The sequence below is a fragment of the Giraffa tippelskirchi genome, chromosome 3, assembly GCF_054371585.1.
Source record: "Giraffa tippelskirchi isolate mGirTip1 chromosome 3, T2T-mGirTip1v1.2.pri, whole genome shotgun sequence".
NCBI lineage: Eukaryota > Metazoa > Chordata > Mammalia > Artiodactyla > Giraffidae > Giraffa > Giraffa tippelskirchi.
In genome coordinates this window covers 181463214-181484279 of record NC_137277.1, presented here as the reverse complement: position 1 = coordinate 181484279, position 21066 = coordinate 181463214, and the positions used below count along the sequence as shown (strand labels likewise).

The following is a 21066-nucleotide window of genomic DNA, read 5'->3' as shown; positions in this document are numbered from 1 at the left end:
CTTGTCACGGCCCTGAGTAGTTGTCGATAGTCTGACTTCTCATCTTTCTCTGACGGAAAGCCCCTTGAGAGCAGGGACGATCAGTGTCTCTTATCCGTACAGTCCCTCCAATACCATATTTTTTCCCAGGCAAACCCTCATTGCAAGCAGACCGTCTGGTTGTCAGTCCACTAGTTCCAATTTAGGGTCTTCAAAACACACACCCGCTCTGTAACCCGGGGCCGGGGCGGAAAGAGCCTGGTGGCGAGCGCCTTAGCCGGATCGCGCCACCGGCACCTCCCGGGGGCGGCCGCCAGGGGGCGCCGGGCTCTTTGTTTTCTTTTCTGGCCCGGGGTCGGGGCCGGAGGCCCGCAGAGCGCATGCTCTGGGGCAGTTCGCGGCCGGGCCGGCGAGCGGAGGAGTTCCTTGTGGTGGACCTGCAGCGAGGTAGATCGAGCCAGTCACGCACGGAGGGTCGGGGCGGGGGGCGGAGGGCGGCGCGCGGGGCGGGCACAGCCCGGGGACGCCGGCGGGCGGCGACGGGCCGGGGCCGTTGCCCGCGCGCGTCCGTGTGGCGCGGCGCCGGCCCCACGTGAAGCCAGCGCGGCTGGGAGGCGCGGGTGCGGGCGCGCGGGTCTGCGGCCCCGCGGGGCGCCTGGGAGTCCGGGCCCCGCCTCGCCCGAGCGAGGGCCGCGCGGCCCCTCCGCCGCCGCGCCTAGCACGCCCGGCCCGCGCCGCCCGCGGGGGCGGGAGATTCAAACGGCCGGAGCGCCGCCGGCCGGGGTTTTGCGCGCGGCCGCGGTGACCTCGGCGCCCGCGGTGCGCAGAGCCGCGCGCCTCCCGGGCCGGGGCTGCCGCCCCGGCGGTGCGGCGTTTCCGGAGCGAGAAAGTGATTAAAAAAAAAAAAAAAAGTCCAGCATTGGTTTGGAGAATGTGGTTTGCGGAGCAGGGTGGGAATCCCGCCCGGCGAGGGTCGCCTCGAGGAGCTCGAGGGTAGGCTGCCGAGGGTCTGCGCAGGGAGCGAAATCTCAGCGTCAACAGGCACCGCCACGACTGTTAACCGGTGGGAGAGGTGTGCCGGGAACTCCGCATCAACTCATCTGTCAGCAGATTGGTCGCTGGCGGTCTCCTTGGTGTCGCGCGTGCAGGGATGGGGAACATGGTGAGAGGGCCCCGGGTGGCCGTGATCGAGCTCCCTGTCTCCCCTGGGGAGGCCCATGTGGGGCCACAGTTACTGTCCAGGGTGATCCGCAAGGTGTGCCGATGGAGCCGGGGCGCTTGCTGCTCCTGGCGGATGTTAACCGAGGTGCTCCAAGTGTGACTTGAGTGCCTGTAGCAGAAGTCGAGTGTAGGGAGTATGGATGGGGAACTCGGACGTTCACCCAAGCCTGGGCAGGATGAGTGATGGCTTTCCAGCCGAGGTGACTCTTGGCCAGGGTTTTGAAGGAACAGAGGAGTTATTCAGGCGGACCGAGGGTGGAGGGCTTCTGGTGATCCAGGCAGGGAACACTGTGCATGCAAACGCAGGAAGGTGTGGGTGAGTGTTATCATCAGAGGTACCACGGTGTTTAAGTCTGATTGGCGCACAGGGTACCAGGAGAGGAAGAACAAGATGATCGAGCAGAGGCTTGGTCTCCAAAGGTCTGGAGTGCAAGTGCTGGGTGGGGCGGAGAAGGCAGCGATGGTTTTACCCAAGAAGGGCATCAGAGTGGAGTCTGGAAAGGTAAACTAGGAGTTCTCCATGCTCTTGTTGGGAAGCCATCCTGTTCAGCTTTGCAACTTCCTAGTTGGCTACCCCTGGGCCATCCACCTAATCCCCCTGGGCCTTGTCCTTACCTGTAAGATGAAGATAAGAGAGTTACTAATATTCTATAAAGCTGTGGTTCTAACACCTGGTGGAAGGTGTGGCCTCCTTCTGCTGGGAAAAATGAATGCACTTAAGCCCAGGCCCTCCTCTGTATTTTTGGGCTTCCCTGGTAGCTCCGTTGGTTAAGAATCGGCCTGCAATGGAGGAGACCCAGGTTTGATCCCTGGATGGGCAAGATCCCCTGGAGAAGGAAGTGGCAACCCACTACAGTATTCTTGCCTGGAAAATCCCATGGACGGAGAAGTCTGGCAGGCTACAGTCCATGGGATCACCAAGAGTCGGACACAACTTAGCGACTTAAACCACCACCACCCGCTCTGTATTGAAGGGGGATCCTGGTAAGGAGCTCTTGGGTGCGATCTACCAGCTCTGTCCCCAACATCGGGCAGGAAGGAGTTACTGCCCCAGTGTTTGTTGACAGACAAACAGAGCCTCTCTCCTCCCTTCCCTCCCAGGGGACTTTCCTCACAAAGAGATTCTTCAGCCCTTGCGTCTGTCTGGCAAGTGTTTGCCTCCTGACATTGGGGTGGCTGGGTGGGGACAGCTGCTGTGTTTGGAGAGGGTGCTGTCTCCCTTTGCAGAGATGAGATCACAGGGGGTCACAGCAGGAACACAAGGGGCCTGGTAGACTGTCTAGTCTACCAAATGAAGAAACAGGCCCAGGGAGAAGTGGGGATGGGGGATGCTCTGGTCCTGGTGGGGAGTGGTCGGCAGACCTGTCATCCCACTTCTCTGTGGCCTGGGCCCCCTTCCCCTCAGCCTTCACTTTCGTATCTGTAAAGCCAGGATGATCACACCTCTGAGGGCAGGGTGTGAGCATTCTAGAATTGGCTGGCAAATGCTGTTGTTCAGCCACTAAGTCATGTCCAACTCTTTGTAACCGCATGGATTGCAGCACGCCAGGCTCCTCTATCCTCCGCCATCTCCCAGAGTTTGCTCAAATTCATTTCCATTGTGTTGGTGTTGCTATCTAACCATCTCATCCTCTGCTGCCCCCTTCTCCTTTTGCCTTCAATCTTCCCCAACATCAGAGTCTTTCCCAATGAGCCGGCTGTTCGCATCGGGTGCCCAAAGTATTGGAGCTTCAGCTTCAACGTCAGTCCCTCCAATGAATATTCAGGGTTGATCTCCTTAAGGATTGACTGGTTTGATCTCCTTGCAGTTCACAGGACTCTCAAGGGTCTTCTCTAGCACCATAATTGAAAAGCATCAGTTCTTCACCTTAGGTGCCTGTTAGTGGAAGTTGACTCTATCTGACTTATTGAGATTGTATCTCGCTCTTCTTCCAGACTGTAAACTCCTTGAAGATGGAAGCTGTGTTTGTGTGTTGGGAAGTGAAGGGTGGGGACAAAAGACTAGGACTTATACCCAGCCCAGACTCGCAATGTCAAGTTAAGAAAACACACCCAGGGACTTCCCTGGTGGTCCAATGGTTAAGATGCCACATTTCCACTGTAGAGGGTGCAGGTTCAATCCCTGGTCAAGGAACTAAGAAAAATAAAATAAATAAATAGTGTAAACCCATGGCTGATTCATGTCAATGTATGGCAAAAACCACCACAATATTGTAAAGTAATTAGCCCCTAACTAAAATAAATTTATTAAAATAAATAAATAAATAAAAACACATTCAGACCGATTAGAGAGGAAGTCTGTCCCAAGGGACTTATTTGTGCGGTAGAAAACATACATGTGGGTCATGGGTACAGGACTCCACCTTTTAGAGGGTGCCCTCATCCCCCATGCTGCCTCCAGGATTGCTCATAGACACTGCAGTGCCTGGAGTCCTCCCTTTGAGAGATGAAGACTCTCAAGTTCAAAGAGGACTCAGGTGGGCTGGACTTGAAAGCCAGTGCTCTGTGCACTGCGGCATGGAGTTGTGCTTGTGGTCCTTCCACACATGGCTTCAGCACATCTCTCGCCCATCTGGCCCTCTCTCCCAGGCCCTCACTGCTTCTGTGTCTCCCCTTTGCTCTCACCCACCATCCAGTCCCTTTCAGCAGGCTCCCACCCTCTGCTCCCTGCCTTTGGCCAGGTTCATAGGGGATCCTGGGGAGCCCTATCCAGGCTACCTTGACCTCTGCCTGGATCATGACCTGCCTTTAGCCAACCATTCTTTTGCTTTTAATTATCAGATATACCTGGATTCCATTCCTGGCTCTCTTTTCCGGCTGTGCCAGCTTAAGCAAGTAAATCTACTTCTCTGCGCCCCGGTTCCCTCAGCTGTTACATAAGAGTGGCAGAGCCCTCTTCAGCTTGTTGTGAGAAGTTAAAGGTGGTTAGAAGGTAGGTGTGGCCAGTGCCCCAGAGAGACTCATCTGAAGGAGCAGATTGGTTAAATAATTATGATCCGAAGTCTGTCCTAATTTCTCGGAGAGAATGATTCCTTTAGGATTGAGAGAGGGATCCGAGGCAGTTTACCAATGGAGGCAACTTTGAGTAGAAGTTCTTGCCGTAGGATAGGGCTGGGGTGGGATGGAGATGCACTTGGTATGGAGAGAAGAGGAAGCAGTCTTAAGATTGTGAGAAGGGAGGGTGTGACAGGTAAGATGAGGCCAGAAGTTGTGTCAGTACCAGACCCTGAGGGTCTTTTAAAAAAGATCATGAGTATCTAGTAGAATAACATGTTTTTTGGTGGGGGGTTAATGATCCATGACACTGAATACCTCCTATAGCCTTCGTTTTTCTGTCTCCACTCCAGGCCTTTCCCATAGGTCAACCCAACAGCAGCACCGATGTGCTGACACCATTCTGTTTCCTGGGTTTTTTCACTTCTTGTTGTGAGTACTTGTCCGTGCTCCTCCTCAGACTCCCTCCCCAGCACAGCTGACGGCTGCAGGTCACTCTGATGAGCTGATGGGGACATATGCCTTTGGCGGGACAGGGCCCCGGACCCAGTGAACCAGCTGCCAGCCTGGCCGAGGGTACAGCTGTTTACTGGCAAGAGTGGGTCCCTGGTGTATCCCACACTCCTTAACCCATCCAGCTCTGCCACCTTAACATCCCTTCTTGGTCGGCTCCCGCACACTTCACAGTTGACAGAAACGCCTGGCGAGGTGGGCCTCTCGGTCTCTCCTCTGTTTGTCCCCCAGTCTTCTCCGTAACTGCAGGTCTACCATCTACCTAGTTACTTAAGCCAAAGCCTGGGAGTCCTTGTGTTGGGCCAAGTTCACAGGGGGATCAAGGGGGCCCTGCCCAGGATCCCCTGGATTTTTTAGGATGAAATAGTCATTCTGAGTTCCTTCCCCACCCTCATTCCCTACATCTAATCCACTGGCAAAGCAAGCCTGTCTCCTAAATTGTCTACTTTTCTCTCTTGCCTCAGACCAAATCATGTCACCGACTTCTCATTTGGATGCCTGCAATTGCCTTCTCTTCTAGTCCTTTCCAGAACAATCGTTAATGAGACAGTCTTCTTAACGCTTGTCTGTTTTCCCTCCTAGGCCTGGTACGACCCGGCCCCTGCCCCCCTTTGGCCTCTGATCCATCACTGTGCAGCTATGGCCCTGCTGGCCTTCCCAGGTTCCTGACCATGTCACATGGTTTTGTCCAAGCTTTCCCCCTGCTGGCTTTCTCTGCCTAGTATTTCAAGTCTTAGCCTAGATGTCACCTATCTGACCTATATTTCCTCCCCTATCCCACTTACTACCTTTTTTTTTATTGTGATAAACTATACATAACATAAAATTTACCATTGTAGCCATATTTAATTGTATATAGTTCAGCGGTATTAAATACATCCACGTTGTTGTGTCCCAGGAATATTCCTGCTATATCACCTTGCCTGTACATCACACCACACTGTCTATAATAATACTGTCGCTGCGTGTGTATGTGTTTCTGTCTGTAAGCTTCATGAGAACAGGGAGAGGGTTAGTTGCCTTTTTCCTTGCTACCCCTGGCCCAAAGCCAAGCAGTGGTAATAAGCATTCGTGGAAGAATTGAGTCCGTGCTGCTATGGACCGTGTGCTTGGCACTGCAAAGCCCTTTACAGACATTTCATTCCATCTGGACAGCAGCCCTCGAAGTGGTCATTACATCCCTTTTACATGAGGATACACATAGTTCAGAGAGGCTAGAACTGCCAGAGAGGCCAAACAAGGTTGTACAAGCAGGGTTGAGCAAACCACAGCTCTATCCCTGATGCAAAGAACTGACTCATTGGAAAAGACCCTGATGCCAGGAAAGATTGAAGGCAGGAGAAGGGGACAACAGAGGATGAGATGGTTAGATGGCATCACGGGCTTGATGGACATGAGTTCGAGCAAGCTCTGGAAGTTGGTGATGGACAGGGAAGCCTGGTGTGCCTCAGTCCATGGGGTCGCAAAGAGTCAGACACAACTGAGCAACTGAACTGATCTCAGTGAAGGTGCATTTCTAGTGTGGGAAGAGGGGTCTTAAAGAGGCTGGTTGGAGGGGAGGAGTGCCACCCTGGAAGAATAAAAGTTGGGTGAAACACAGAACTGCCACCTCAACAAAGTCAAAACTGGGCCAGTCTCAGCCTGTTGAAGCTCAACCTGCAGACGCTCAGCCCACACAGCCTTGGGGCATTCTAGGCCTTTGGCTACTTCCTTGTCTTCAGCACTTTGTTCTCCTCCCCCAGGGTAGCCAGCAGAAATGTACCTGGAGGTTCCAGGCTGTTGACCTCACATTCACATACCGTGGAACGGGGAGCTGGAGAGGCTGAGGCTCTAGGACCTACTGGAAGGAAGGAAGGATGAGATGCTGTTTAGGCCCATGGTGGAGCCTGAGAAGGGTTCTTAGAATTCTCTTGCCATTTATAGCCTTGGTTAAAGTCTCCATCCCTTTTCTATAAAATGGAGGAGAGGTGGTTAGGTTAGATTAAATTAGCTGTGCCTAAGCATTACCTGGAACAGACCCTAGATGTTTAAACACCAGCATTGATTTATTGAGCCCTTACCCTACCCTGTAATTGTATGTGTGTGTGCTAAATCACTTCAGTCGTGTCTGACTCTTTGTGAGCCTATGGACTGTAACCTGCCAGGCTCCTCCGTCCTCCACTATCTCTCAGAGTTTGCTGAAATTCATGTCCATTGAGTCAGTGACACCACCCTTATGGCAGAAAGCAAAGAAGAACTAAAGAGCCTCTTGATGAAAGTGAAAGAGGAGAGTGAAAAAGTTGGCTTAAAGCTCAACATTCAGAAAACTAAGATCATGGCATCTGGTCCCATCACCTCATGGCAAATAGATGTGGAAACAGTGGCAGACTTTATTTTTGGGAGCTCCAAAATCATTGAAGATGGTGACTGCAGCCATGAAATTAAAAGACACTTACTCCTTGGAAGAAAAGTTATGACCAACTTAGCATATTAAAAAGCAGAGATATTACTTTGTCAACAAAGGTCTGACTAGTCAAGACTATGGTTTTTCCAGTAGTCATGTATGGATGTGAGAGTTGGACTATAAAGAAAGCTGAGCACTGAAGAATTGATGCTTTTGAACTGTGGTGTTTGAGAAGACTCTTGTGAGCCCCTTGGACTGCAGGGAGATCCAACCAGTCCATCCTAAAGGAAATAAGTCCTGAATATTCATTGGAAGGACTGATGGTGAAGCTGAAACTCCAATACTTTGGCCACCTGATGTGAAGAACTGACTCATTTGCAAAGACCCTGATGCTGGGAAAGATTGTAGGCGGGAGGAGAAGGGGACGACAGAGGATGAGATGGTTGGATGGCATCACCGACTCAATGGACATGAGTCTGAGTAAGCTCCAGGAGTTGGTGATGGACAGGAAGGCCTGGCGTGCTGCAGTCCATGGGGTTGCAGAGTTGGATATGACTGAGCGACTGGACTGAACTGAACTGAGTCAGTGATGCTATCTAACCATCTCACCCTCTGCCGCCCCCTGCTTTTGCCTTCAATCTTTCCCAGCGCCAGGGTCATTTAAAAGAGCAGGCCATCTTTTATTTCATGGCAGCAGTCACCATCCACAGTGATTCTGAGTAGTTACTATCCCCATTTTACCGAAGAGGACACTGAACGGTGAAGAGATTAAGTAACTTTGTCCAGGATCAAACAGGTGGAAAGTAGCTGAGTACGTGGCCTGGCTCCTCTTAACCACCGCTCGCTCCACCGCTGCTGCAGATGGCCTGCGGCTGCTATCAATTCCAGAGGGATCACAGAGTTTGGGAGCCTTAAGACTCAGCCGTCTTTCATAACCTTAAAAACTGGGCTCAATAAAGATTTATTTCAAAAACTGCTTATGTGGAGGAAAAAGGGCTTTCGACCCAATTTGGGCTGAGTTAAAACTGAGACAGTAGGACAGAGTGTCTGTTCTCAGTGGCCTTGAGAAGACAACAGCAGTTAGTTGAAGCAAGGAGGCAGTCAGCGCGGATGGCTCAGCTGCCCTGATCGTGCAAGGTGCCACGACCCTTCGCGTCACCCAGAGGCATTTCCTCTCCCCCCTTTGTAACACCAGCTGTTTGTATATTAGTGTGAGTGTACATACAGTGTTTATTTCTTGTTGGATGGGTTTAGAGGAAAGCCAGGTTCCTCCTAGGAGTGGTGGCATTTTGGATCAAAGGGCACAGATGGTTTGGTTTTTTTAATTTATTTAATTTTGGCTATGCTGGGTTTTCATTACTGCTTACGGGCTTTCTCTAGTTGCAGTGAGTCAGGGCTACTCTGTTGCAGTGCATGGGCTTCTTACTGCAGTGGCTTCTCCTGTTGTGAGCGTGGGCTGTAGGGCATGCAGGCAGAATAGTTGTGGCATGTGGGCTTAGATGCTTCACAGCATATGGAATCTTCCCGGACCAGGGATTGAACCTGTGTCCCCTGCATTGGCAGGTGGATTCCTAACAACTGGACTGCGGTTGAGAAAGTGGTCTGGTTTGGTTTTATTTAATGAAAATAGCTGTGAGTGTGTGTTTGTGTGGTCTGATTATAACAGTAATGTATCACGAAAGTTACTAGTGGTTATGTTGGGGTTGGAAGGAGTTGTGATGTTCATTGAATGTTCTTCAATGTTTTAATTTTTTAAGAATAAAATTTAAAAATATATGTCATGCTGTTTGTATCTTGGATTAAGATATAAAGAAAGAAGTAAAAGTTGTCCATAATCCCATTTTCCAGAGGTTACCGTTGTTATTATTGAATGTATTTCCTTCCACATTTTTTTATATGTGTATGCTTTTTCTTTTCCACAAGTAGGATGATGGCCTGTTTTTCAATCTGCTTATGTTCCTTGGCAATGATTCAGTAAATAAATCTCTGAAAAGATCACTTTTAATGGCTTCGTACTGTTTTATCATCAGTATGCCACATAATATCTAGCCAGTCCCCTACTCCTAAGTACATGGGTTGCTCCATTTTTTGTTGTTTTAATTTTTTTAATGTTATGAGGATACAGTAGAGAATATTAGTGGAATTTAATCTTTGGGCTTATTTATTATTCAGTTCTTCTCAGGTAAATTCCGAGAAGTGGAATTGATAGGCATTTCTTTTCACTTTTTTTAGGTTTTTTGATAAATATTGCCTGAATAGAACCATTTCTGACATGGAGTCTTTGCCTGGGTTTTTCAGGACAAGAAGATGCCACCCAAGCGTACAGCTAAGAGAAGATCTCCCCCAGAAGATGCCCTCCCCAAAAGCAAGAAGGTGAAGGGTAAGTTGACCCTCAGTATGGGTGGCCTCTTGGCATCCCCAGAATCTGGGACTGGGCTCCTTCCTCCCTGAGATTTGAAGCCAAGGGGCCAGGAAGTCCAGGAACTCCACCGAGCTGGAGGGTCTCCTGTAGCTCACTGATTCCCACCCTCTGGGAATGATAAAGGGGCAGAGACTTGCTTAAAAGCCCTCAGGTGAAAAACTAGACCTTATGGCTTTGCCCTAGGCAGTAATGCCTGGTTAAGACCATTGACCTCCAGACTGGGTTCACGTCCTGGCTCTGCCACTTTCTAGCTGTATAGCTGTGGCAAATCACTAACCTCACTAAACTTAGACTACCCCATTCATAAAACGGGCAACCTCACTGGGCTGCCATGAGCTCGTGTCCTGGTTAGCATTCGAGAGAAGTGCCTTTGGTCTCCTCTCTGCGGGGACCCTGGAGGGAGTCAGGGAGGAGAGCCACCCCCAGTCTGGGAGTTAGGGGGCAGTGTGGACCCACACTCAGACAGTGTCTGTCTTTTGCAGACCCTCGTAACCAGGCAGTGAGGGCCGTTGCCTCCCGCCGTGTTCCAGGCGCCCGCTCCTGCCAAGGTGCCTGCGGGCTGTGCCCTCCTGACCAGAAGGCTCGACCAGGTGGCTGCCTGCCCAGAGCGCCCTCTGCGCAGCCGCAGCAGTCCTGGCAGCCGTGGCCACACCCCCAGGGGTAGGGGCTGGACGCCATTGGCTGTCCGGGGTGCTGGCAGCCCCACCCCTCATTGGCCAGATGGCCCCGCGCCGCACGCTGATTGGCGCGTACCTCTTCGCAAATGTTCACCCCCTGGTGGCTCAGATGGTAAAGCATCTGACTACAGCGAGGGAGAACCAGGTTCAATCCCTGGGTTGGGAAAATCCTCTGGAGAAGAAAATGGCAACCCACTCCAGTACTCTTGCCTGGAAAATCCCATGGACGGAGGAGCCTGGTAGGCTACAAGTCCATGGGGTCGCAAAGACTCGGACACAACTGAGCGACCTCACTTCACTTCTTCGCAAATGCCTGTGCGGTCTCTTACTCCTTCCTCTCCTCTTCAGGCTGCGTGTCTGCTCCTCAATAGAAGTGGAGTGGGGGTCAGTGTGCCTGTGTCCAGGGGTTAAGTCACAGCCTGAGGACGGAGACTAGGGACTGTGCTTGACCATGTAGGCCTCCTCGGTTTGGTTTCGCTGCAAACTCTACTCGTTATTAGCTCTTAGGACGCTCATTTCTATACAATGGGAGCCTGAAATGGAAGGCCTATAGCATAATGTGGGGGGCTGCAAATCAATTTAACATTTGTAGAGTAAGCAGTGTTAGATGTTGTTATGCCCTGTGTGTTAGTTGGTTCCTGACCAAGAACAGCCAATCACAAAAGCTATCTTGTGCCCCCTTTCTCCCCACCTGGACTTTTTTCTATGTATCAAGTGTATTATTGCCATTTCCTTCCACTCACATTAATAATGTGCTTACGTGGGCACTTTCCTGGTAGTCCACTGGCTAAGACTCCATGCTCACAGTGAAGGGAGCCAGGGTTCCATTCCTGATCAGGGAACTAGATCCCACATGCTACAACTAAGGACCCTGCATGTTGCACTGGGACCGAGCATAGCCAAATAAATAAATACAGATTATTAAAAAAAAAAATGTGCTGGAGTTTTTTGGTTTTTAATTTAAAATTAAATTTTTTTTTTTATGTGAGTCATATTTTAAAGTCTTCATTGAATTTGTTTCAGTATTGCTTGTTTTGTGTTTTGGTTTTTTGGGTGTGAGCATGTTGGATCTTAGCTCCCCCACCAGGGATTGAACCTACACACCCCTCTATTGGAAGGCAAAGTCTTAACCACTGGACCACCAGGGAAGTCCCTAATGTGCTCAGTTTTTAATCTTTACAAACATTCTTTGAGATAGGTACTTTTCTTACCCTCGTTTCACAGATGAGGACGCTTAGGCTTGGAGAGGTCTGACTAACGTTCTGTGGCAGGGCAGGGATTCGAACCCAGGTCTTTGTTATCCCACAGCCTGTGCAGCGACCTCTCCTCTCTCTTGTCATCCTGCATGCTCAGGGGCTATCTTCTTTACCCCTCAGTCTCCCATAGGTCCCACGGCACAGAACCAGGTATGGTGCTGACACTGGGCCAGGGTGACGTGGGCCAGCTGGGGCTGGGCGAGAATGTGATGGAGAGGAAGAAGCCAGCCCTAGTGTCCATCCCAGAAGACATCGTGCAGGCTGAGGCTGGAGGCATGCACACTGTGTGCCTAAGCAAAAGTGGCCAGGTAGGTCAGGGTGGCACCAGATGAGACAGGACCTGGGATTGGGGGGCTTGGGGAAGGAGCTCTGAACCATATGCATTACTCTGTAGAGATGGGAGTGGCCTAAGCAAGAACATATTGAGAGGCCAGACCTCGCACTAACGGGGGCATCCTCTGCACAGGTCTACTCCTTTGGCTGCAATGACGAGGGTGCCCTGGGAAGGGATACGTCAGTGGAGGGCTCGGAGATGGTCCCTGGGAAAGTGGACCTGCAAGAGAAGGTGGTACAGGTGTCAGCAGGAGACAGTCACACAGCAGCCCTCACCGAGGATGGCCGTGTCTTCCTCTGGGGCTCCTTCCGGGTAAGACTGGGTCTAGAGGATGGCTGTGGAGCTGGTGAACAGAATTAAATATAGCTAGTGGGGCCCCATCTCCACGCCCGTGTTGTACTTATGGAGAGATTGAGACCCTGGGAAGAGCTTGCACCCAGACCCAGGTTTCTGGTTCTTCATCTAGGCCTGTGCACACTACTGGCTGTTCCTATGAATCTGATGTTATGATGTTGTGTATCTTGGAAAAGGGGTGGGTCAGGGATACCTTTGGTCTTCAGCTGAGCCAAGAAGCCTGCTGACCCATCTCCTCCCTTTTAACCTCCCCGCCTCCCCTTCCCAGTCTCTTTCCACGCTTCTCAGAAGCATATCTCAGAATTTCCAAGACGGGAGAGTGTGTTTTAAACAGCACATTCAGCATTAAAATTGTTTTGGTACTTTGTTATTCAATTTATTTTGAAATGTCAGAAATAAAGGAATCTGATATTTCCTCGTTGGAGTTCTTTTAACACTTTTTAATGGAGAATTTCAAACATGTAAGAGTAATCAGAATGCTATATTGAACTCTTATTTACTTGCCTGAACAATTATCAGTTTATGACCAAACTTGTTTGATTTTCACTCCCTTCCATTCCCCAACTCCTTTGTTATATTTTAATTCAAATCACAGACCACATATGATTTCACTCATGAGTATTTCACTATGTGGCCTGGCTCCTGCCCACCTCTTCATCCCCACCTGGCACTAGTGCCCTTCACCACACAGCTCTTGGGCTGCCTGCAAAGCTGGATCTGGCTGGTATGAGACAGGCAGGGCTGGCTGGAAACTGACCCACCCCTCCCTTCCAGGACAATAATGGTGTGATCGGGCTCTTGGAACCCATGAAGAAGAGCATGGTGCCTGTGCAGGTGCAGTTGAGTATGCCCGTGGTGAAGGTGGCCTCAGGTGAGTCTGGGTTCGCACTCTGGGCAGGAGTTGGAGAACCATTATCTGGGTCTGGCCCAGCCTTGGGCCTTAGAAACAACCCCTGCATCCCCTGCTTTTCTCTCACCCTCAGGAAACGACCACTTGGTGATGCTGACAGTTGATGGAGACCTCTATACTTTGGGCTCCGGGGAGCAGGGCCAACTGGGCCGCGTGCCTGAATTATTTGCCAATCGTGGTGGCCGTCAGGGCCTTGGTGGGTGTTTGTTTGTTTTTAATTTATTTTTGTCTATGCTAGGTCTTCATTGCTGCATGGGCTTTTCTCTAGTTGTGGCAAGCGGGGGCTACTCTCTAGTCATGGTACTCAGCCTCTCATTACAGTAGCTTCTCTTGTTTCAGAGCACAGGCTCTAGGGCACACAGGCTTCAGTAGTTACAGCTCATGGGCTCAGTAGTTGTGGCTCCCAGGCTCTAGAGCACAGGCTCAATAGTGGCTCATGAGCTCACAGCATGTCGGATCTTCTGGGATCAGGGATTAAACCCAAGCTTCCTGCACTGGCAGGCAGATTCTTTACCACTGAGCCACCAGGGAAGCCCGTGGTAGGTGTTTTGCCTATTTAGTTTCAGTTTAGGTTCAAAGGATTCGTTAACCACTCATCACACACAAACAAAATGCTGTCGGTTTCACCTGTGTGTCATAAGATTTCGTCTGACCTCAGGGCGTTGGCCTGGCCTCCAGGGGCTTAAGAAATTCCAAGACCCACTCCTTTTCTTAAGTGCTGCTTGACTTACTGGTAACAATTGGTGTGTTCACAAGCAGGCATGTAGTCCAGGCAGGGTCCAGGCGAGGTCAGATGTCGGTCAGAGGCCTGCTCCCCTACTTCTGAAGCCTGAACAAGACTACCTCCAGTTTAATTTCCCTAACAGTAGGTGGCTTAGGTTCCTCTGGTGGGGCAAGTTTGGCAACCCACCCCCTGCTGAAGGTCAAAGGCAGAAGGGATCCTCTTGTGTTCAGGCTTGCATCAGGTGGACCTGCAGCGATAGTTAAGGAATCCCCAGACTTTCTCAGAGTTGAATCTTTGCTCTACCCCTTACTGGCTGTGGGCCCCCAGACACAGTTTCCTCATCTCTAAACTACCTGCCTCACTGGGTTGTTGTGAAGTGAACCAAGTTCATATAGAAGGCTGTCTGAAGTACAGTGAGCCCCATTTAAGTGTTACCTCTGTGGCTGTGGGAGTCTGAGTGAGGCGCCTGGTTTCTGGTGGCCTCAGTTTCCTCTTCTGTATCCTACGGAGAAGAGTCCCTGCGTAGGCTCCCTGTGAGGGCTTCAGCAGTGAAGGAGACACAGGGGGGCAGAGAGAAGAGGCCCTGTGTGCCACTGACTCTGACCTTCTCTGCCTGCAGAACGACTCCTGGTCCCCAAGTGTGTGATGCTGAAATCCAGAGGAAGCCGGGGCCATGTCAGATTCCAGGATGCCTTCTGCGGTGCCTACTTCACCTTTGCCATCTCCTCTGAGGGCCATGTATATGGCTTTGGCCTCTCCAACTACCATCAACTTGGTGAGTCCCAAGCCCATCATCCAGCATAGCCCAGGGTGACTTGGGTTGCAGTCCTGCCTCCACCACTCATTCATTGTGCCCCCTCCCTATGGGGGTCACCTAACCTCTCAGAGCCTCAGTTGTTGTTGTCTTTAATATTCATTTATTTATTTTTGCTTGTGCTGGGTCTTTGTTGCTGCACTGCGGCTTTCTCTAGTTGTGATGAGCGGATGTGATGAGGGAGGGGATGAAGAAGGCAATTCCTTGGACAGTGTCATCCCTGACAGCTCCATCCTGGCCTTTCTCCCGTAGGAACCCAAGGCACAGAATCCTGTTTTATACCTCAGAACCTAACATCCTTCAAGAACTCTACCAAGTCCTGGGTGGGCTTCTCTGGGGGCCAGCACCATACAGTCTGCATGGATTCAGAAGGTAGGGGGTCTTGACCTATCTCTGGGTGGGGGTGGAGTGTTCCCTGGGCACAGGCCTGGGCCCACTCCGTAAACAACAGTGCTTGGAACCTGGGCTTGCTCCATGGATTGGGCTAACTGTGGGTCCATGAGGGTCACCCCACCCGCCAGCATCCTGGTGGTCTTCCACCTGTGAGTTCAGTGGGGGCCTGTGGAGGTTCTCCCGGGCCTTCCTCCACACTGAAAGAGATACTGCAGATCTCCTCACCACCTTGGGGCTGGGGGATCTGCTCCCACAGATATCGGCGCTCACCTGGCCTACCTGGAGTGTGCCCTCTGCTATTCTTTGTCTCTCTCCCTCCTCCCACAGGAAAAGCATACAGCCTGGGCCGGGCTGAGTATGGGCGGCTGGGCCTTGGGGAAGGTGCTGAGGAGAAGAGCGTGCCCACCCTCATCTCCAGGCTGCCCACGGTCTCCTCAGTGGCTTGTGGGGCCTCTGTGGGGTATGCTGTGACCAAGGATGGTGAGTGGGACCGCCTACAGTCGGTCTGGTTGGGGTCTTGGGGTCATGATTCTTACCAGAGTGCCTAGCAGGCTCCGTTGCCCACCATTTGATGGAACTGAGTTGTGGAGAGCAGTGTTTGTGATGATGTTATTTTTGTCCTGATTGTTAGAAGCTCTGGCTTTGATGACATAAAGTGGGTAAACATGTTATTAAAATTATTTTAATGTGTTGGAGCCAAGGGGGTATATTAATTACTGAGGCCCAGATAGGCAAGGCTTCCCAGGTGGCTCAGTGGTAAAGAATCTACCTGCCAACGCAGGAGATACAGGAGTCGTGGATTCGATCCCTGGGTCAGGAAGATCCCCTGGAGGAGGAAATGGCGATGTACTCCAGTATTCTTGCCTGGAAAATCCCATGGACAGAGGAGCCTGGTGGGTCACAATCCATGGAGTCACGAAGAGTCAGATACAACTGAGCCTACAGGCCAAGACAGGCAGAAGGACTGGAACCCAGGTCTCCAGACTCCTAACACAGGCATGCCTTTACATTTTATACGTTGGTGACCCTTTTATTATACAACCTAGTAACTGCCAGCTTCCCAGGGAGCTGTACTTACAATTTCATTAGGAGAAAGAAGGCTTAGTAGTTGGGGTCCTGGCAAGCACAGCAGAGGAGGGTGTGGACAAGTGGTCGCCAAAGCCTGAGGGAACAGACTTGGAAGCCTTGAGAAAGCAGGCTGGCAGAGGTGCTTGATCTGAGACTATCTGGAAAGAGTTCCTGAGGAAGTGGGGCTTTTACTGCACCTTGAAGCTTGAGTCTTTAATGGTAAGAAAAGGAGAACGTCCAGAATAGTCTCAAAGGCAGGTAGTTCAGGGAATGGAGGTGATGTAGGGGTTTGGGGAATGACCAGTCATTGTCAGGCCTTGAATGCTATGCCTGGGAACAGGGAGAAGTCTTTGGCAATGCATAAGGTCTGTGGTCTCTGGTTGACAAAGCTCTATTTTGTCCATCGTCTCCTTGCCTCCTCTCAGCTTCTCTGAACTCCCCAGAGGCTGGGACATTGCCAGGCTGCCTCAGGCCAACCCCAGAAGGCACCCTCATGTGCCAGGCTTCTCACCCTGCAGAAAGATGGGGCTGGGGATCCTCGAGACAGCTGCCCCTGTTTCTCACCCCTGTAGGTCGTGTTTTTGCCTGGGGCATGGGCACCAACTACCAACTGGGCACGGGACAGGACGAAGACGCCTGGAGCCCTGTGGAGATGACAGGCAAACAGCTGGAGAACCGGGTGGTCTTAACTGTGTCCAGTGGGGGCCAGCACACAGTCTTACTAGTCAAGGACAAGGAGCAGAGCTGGTGAAGCCTCTGAGGGCCTGGTTCCCGGCCCCCACAACCTCCCTCTTGGAACAGGGAAGCCGTGACGACTGCATTTCCCAGCAGGCCTCTCCCAGCCCCAAGGACTCTGTCACCTCCTGCCTTTTCCTCATCAGCAGAACAGAACCCTTCTCCCCTTTGCGCTCCCCTCTTTTCTGGAATCATCCTGGGACCTACAGGATGAGGGTGGGTTAGATGGAAGAGAGGGGAGGGGTTTTTATCAGAAGGAACGTTGCTCACCCCATGGCCATATGGTCAGACCGTCCCCCTCATCTCTACTTCCCATGGTCCTGGCTGACCCTGGTTTTTCCTCTCCAAAACCAAAACTTCCTCCCCTGCGTGTTTGGTGCCCATATACGCTGAGAAGTCAGGCTCCATCAAGCCCTGCTCTAGTCCTGTGCCACTCTTCCCATCCTTCATGACCCACAGGCGGACACATGGTACAGTCGTCAGACCCAGCTGTCATGGACCTATGCCTGGGGGAAACTGGAGAAGGGGCAGGGCTCCCCAGCCATGGGCAACCCCAAGCCAAATAGTTGGCCCTGAACAGGTGCCCATGGGGCAAAAAGAAAAACAATGCTCCTCTGCTTGATCAAGAAAAAAGCCAATCAGCCTTTTTCCCAGAAGCACAAAGCATTCTGTCCTTCAGGCCTTGTCTGCAGTCTCCCCCATTCAACCTGCCTCACCTGCAGCCAAGGGCCTGAAATCTGGAAAGGTAGCTGTGCCTGCAGGGCAGGACTTGTGGGGAGAGGGGAAGGAGGGCTTTATAAAGAAACTTACAGCAATATTGAGAGTGAAGGGAGGGAGGGGAAGAGGGTTGGCAGGCTAGAGGCTGGTCCCCAGAAAGCGAAACAGCAGCTTGTACAGTGGCTGAAAAAACAGGAAAGGGTTTTGATTTTTTTTTTTTTTAATGTATTTTGGAGGGGAGAGTGAAATCTTTTAACACTTTGAATAAATTTAGAGTTTTATAAAACAGGCCACTTATTTTCTACGCACTCCCTGCTTTTTTAAGGGAGCACCTGCTGTGTTGGGAAGGGCAGAATGACCCCATGCCTGTAGACCTGGGGAAGACTAGGACTTCAGTGATGTCAAGAAGTCCTGGTATGTGCCAGCTGTTCATTTTTTGTTTGTTGTTTTGTTTTTGTTTTTTGTATGGAACAGTCGCTGTTCTAGACAAATCAAAAAGAGTTGATTGGTCTTTGTTAGGTACTTATGTTTCAAGAATCACTGAATTTTTAAAAAATTATATTGTACAGTATGTGAGACATGGGATGGATCTTTTAATATCCTAATTTGAAACCAAAATTTTTGAGTACAATACATCTCTAGAAATACTTAACACTAAGTTTAACGATGTATCATTGCAAAAGCTAGTGTAACTGATTAAACATGATTAACTGCACAATAACAACTTACGCATAATGATGTAGATTTTCACAGGCATTTGAGCAACCAAATCATATAGAGGTGACCTGTCCAGTATGGTGGACAATAGCTACTTGTGGCTATTTAGATCTAATTTAAATTTGTAAAAATGTAGAATGAACTTCCTCAATTTCACTAGCCACATTGCAAGTCCTCAGTAGTCAAAAGGGGCTAGTGCCTGTGGTTTGGGGCTATGCAAATACAGAAATTCAAAAACATTTCTATAATTGCAGAAAGTTACAGTGGACAGTGCTGATATAGGAGATCTATATATGTACAGCAGGGAAGTTTTATTAGCACCAGGAGGATTCTTGATGTCAGCTACTCTTGGAAAAATGAATATGATGTAAAATAACTTAAAATGTATTCTGTGATTGTTTTTTTCCTTGAACTTTTAGTTTCAATGCAGGTCCTATCCTGATTAGAAATTGACTTCTTTGAAGGGAAAAAATCAGAACTTTCAACTTTAATATTTTCATTGTAGAGAAGCACTGTGTGTCTGGTCTTCCCTCCCCCCACCAAAAAAGTCCATTTGGATTAGATTTATTGAAGCTTTCCCTTTTGACATACAGCAGATTGAAAGTACTCTCCTTAAAAACAACTCTTGTGGATTGGGACTTAAATGGGCCAGGCACTGTACTGAGCACTTTGCATACAATAATAGCTCATTTCATCCTCACATCAGCCTTGCGAAGTCGGAATTGCTGTCCCTCAGGAAAATGTCCCTGGGAGTTCAAGTGACTAACTTGAGATCAAGCTGCCTTTCTTTTCCTTATAGTGAAAGTCACTCAGTTGTGTCCGACTCTGCGACCCCATGGGCTATACAGTCTATGGAATTCTCCAGGCCAGAATACTGGAGTGGGTAGCCTTTCCCTTCTCCAGGGGATCTTCCTAACCCAGGGATCGAACCCAGGTCTCCCACATTGCAGGCAGATTCTTTACCAGCTGAGCCACAAGGGAAGCCCAAGAATACTGGAGTGGGTAGCCTCTCCCTTCTCCAGCGGATCTTCCCAACCCAGGAATCGAGCTGGGGTGTCCTGCATTGCAGGCAGATTCTAACAGTTATAAAGCTCTCTGTAGGTGCTTTATGTATATTAGAAAAGTATCAGGCACAAAGTAAAGGCTCCACAAGCCTTTGCTGTTACAACCGTTGCACATTTCAAAATTCCCTGTGCTTCATAATTGCCTTTTTTTCACATGCTTACTTTTTTGGTATAAGTATTATTCAATAATTCAGTGTCAGAGTCTATCAGAAGTGTAAATCTCCTTTTTTACGTTCAAACGTATCGAGTACTCTAAGTTTTACCTTTTCCCCTATCCTCCTCCAACCTACATTGGTTACCCCAAAACAAATGTAATCACCACATATGGCACAGCCATTAACTAGTATTTACGGTCATAATAATGTAGCTGTTCAAAGGTTTAACAAATTATAATCAGAAGATGGAAAGGTGTGTATATCTGAGGGACGTCCCTAAAATATCTGAAACTACAAATGAATAGAAATTATATTATTTAGGGCTTCCCTGGTGGCTCAGTGGTAAAGAAGCTGCCTGCCAATACAGGAGATGCGGGTTTGACCCCTGATCCTGGAAAATCCCACATACTGCAGAGCAACTAAGCCCCCGCCACAACTGTCTCTCTAGAGGCCTGCGGCCACAGCTACTGGAGCCCTAGGGCCTGTGCTCTACAAGAGAAGCTACCAGTGAGGAGCCTGCGCACGACAGCTAGAGCGCAGCCCCCACTCCCCACAACCAGAGAAAAGCCAGCACAGCAATGAAGACCCAGGACAGTCAAAAATTAAATAAAATCATCTTGTAAAGTGTATTATTTAGAAATGCGCATATTTTAGGGAAAAGGTTTGGAAGTGGTTGCTTCAAGGGACTGGGAGTTGGGATAAGGGATAGGTGGGATAAGGGACAGCTGTTTATTGTTTGACATGAAATCAGTTTTTTTTTCCTGGTGTCTCAGTTCAGTCGCTCAGTCGTGTCTGACTCTGCAACCCCACGGACTGCAGCACACCAGGCTTCCCTGTCCATTACCAACCCCCAAAGCTTGCTCAAACTCAGGTCCGTCGAGTCGGTGATGCCATCCAACCATCTCATCCTCTGTCATCCCCTTCTGCTTTCCACCTTTCCCAGCATCAGGGTGTTTTCCGTTGAGTCAGTTCTTCGCATCAAGTGTATCAGACCTTGCAATGAACATTCAGGACTGATTTTCCTTTAGAACCGACTGGTTTGATCTTGCAGTCCAAGGGACTCTCGAGAGTCTTCTCCAACACCATAGTTCAAAAGCATCGATTCTTCGGCGCTTAGCCTTCTTTATGGTCCAACTCTCACATCCCTATATGACTACTGGAAAACCCCAGAGCTTTGACTATGTGGACCTTTGTGAAATTAAAAGACACTTGCTCCTTGGAAGAAAAGCTATGACCAACCTAGACAGCATATTAAAAAGCAGAGATATTACTTGGCCGACAAAGGTGTGCAACATATCCCTGACGTTCTTGTGGGAATTTGATTAGAAACAGCAAACAAGGAATCCTGTTTGATAAAACTTACATTCTAAATTAAAAATAAGTATGTAAAAATCTTCCACATGTAAAATGAAATTTTAAAAATAGTAAACCAAAAGCACAGGGGGTGGCAGATAGTGCTATTTATCGGTTATAATTCAAAGGCCTCCAACTGCCATGTTGCAGAACTTATTAGAAGCCAGGCATTAGGCCAAATGTTTTTCCAATTGGTCGTTTTCTCCTCACAACAAACACGGTTTGGGACTTCGCTGGCGGGCCAGTGGTGAAGACAATTCCAATGCAGGGGGCATGGGTTTGA

The 21066-nt window shown here is 49.8% G+C and overlaps 1 protein-coding gene across 50 annotated transcripts in view; it reads left to right on the top strand.

Moving 5' to 3' along the window:
• Positions 1-20059, top strand: part of RCC1 (regulator of chromosome condensation 1) — a 37024-nt gene extending 16965 nt beyond the window's left edge. For 3 of the 50 annotated variants that reach the window (XM_081586186.1, XM_081586188.1, XM_081586185.1), the window contains 12 exons: positions 3982-4132; positions 4548-4626; positions 9389-9470; positions 9995-10060; positions 11566-11753; positions 11912-12091; positions 12908-13004; positions 13117-13239; positions 14387-14542; positions 14834-14953; positions 15302-15454; positions 16615-18594. In XM_081586186.1, coding sequence (XP_081442312.1) covers positions 9398-9470; positions 9995-10060; positions 11566-11753; positions 11912-12091; positions 12908-13004; positions 13117-13239; positions 14387-14542; positions 14834-14953; positions 15302-15454; positions 16615-16793 — 1335 coding nt within the window. In that variant the 5' untranslated portion in view covers positions 3982-4132; positions 4548-4626; positions 9389-9397 and the 3' untranslated portion in view covers positions 16794-18594. Of the gene's footprint in view, positions 1-366; positions 427-812; positions 1142-3981; positions 4133-4547; positions 4627-9388; positions 9471-9994; positions 10061-11565; positions 11754-11911; positions 12092-12907; positions 13005-13116; positions 13240-14386; positions 14543-14833; positions 14954-15301; positions 15455-16614; positions 18595-19878 lie in introns of those variants that run through there. The other 47 variants (XR_014081004.1, XR_014080996.1, XR_014080998.1 and 44 more) reach the window with 31 other exon arrangements.
• The last annotated feature ends 1007 nt before the right edge of the window (positions 20060-21066 follow it).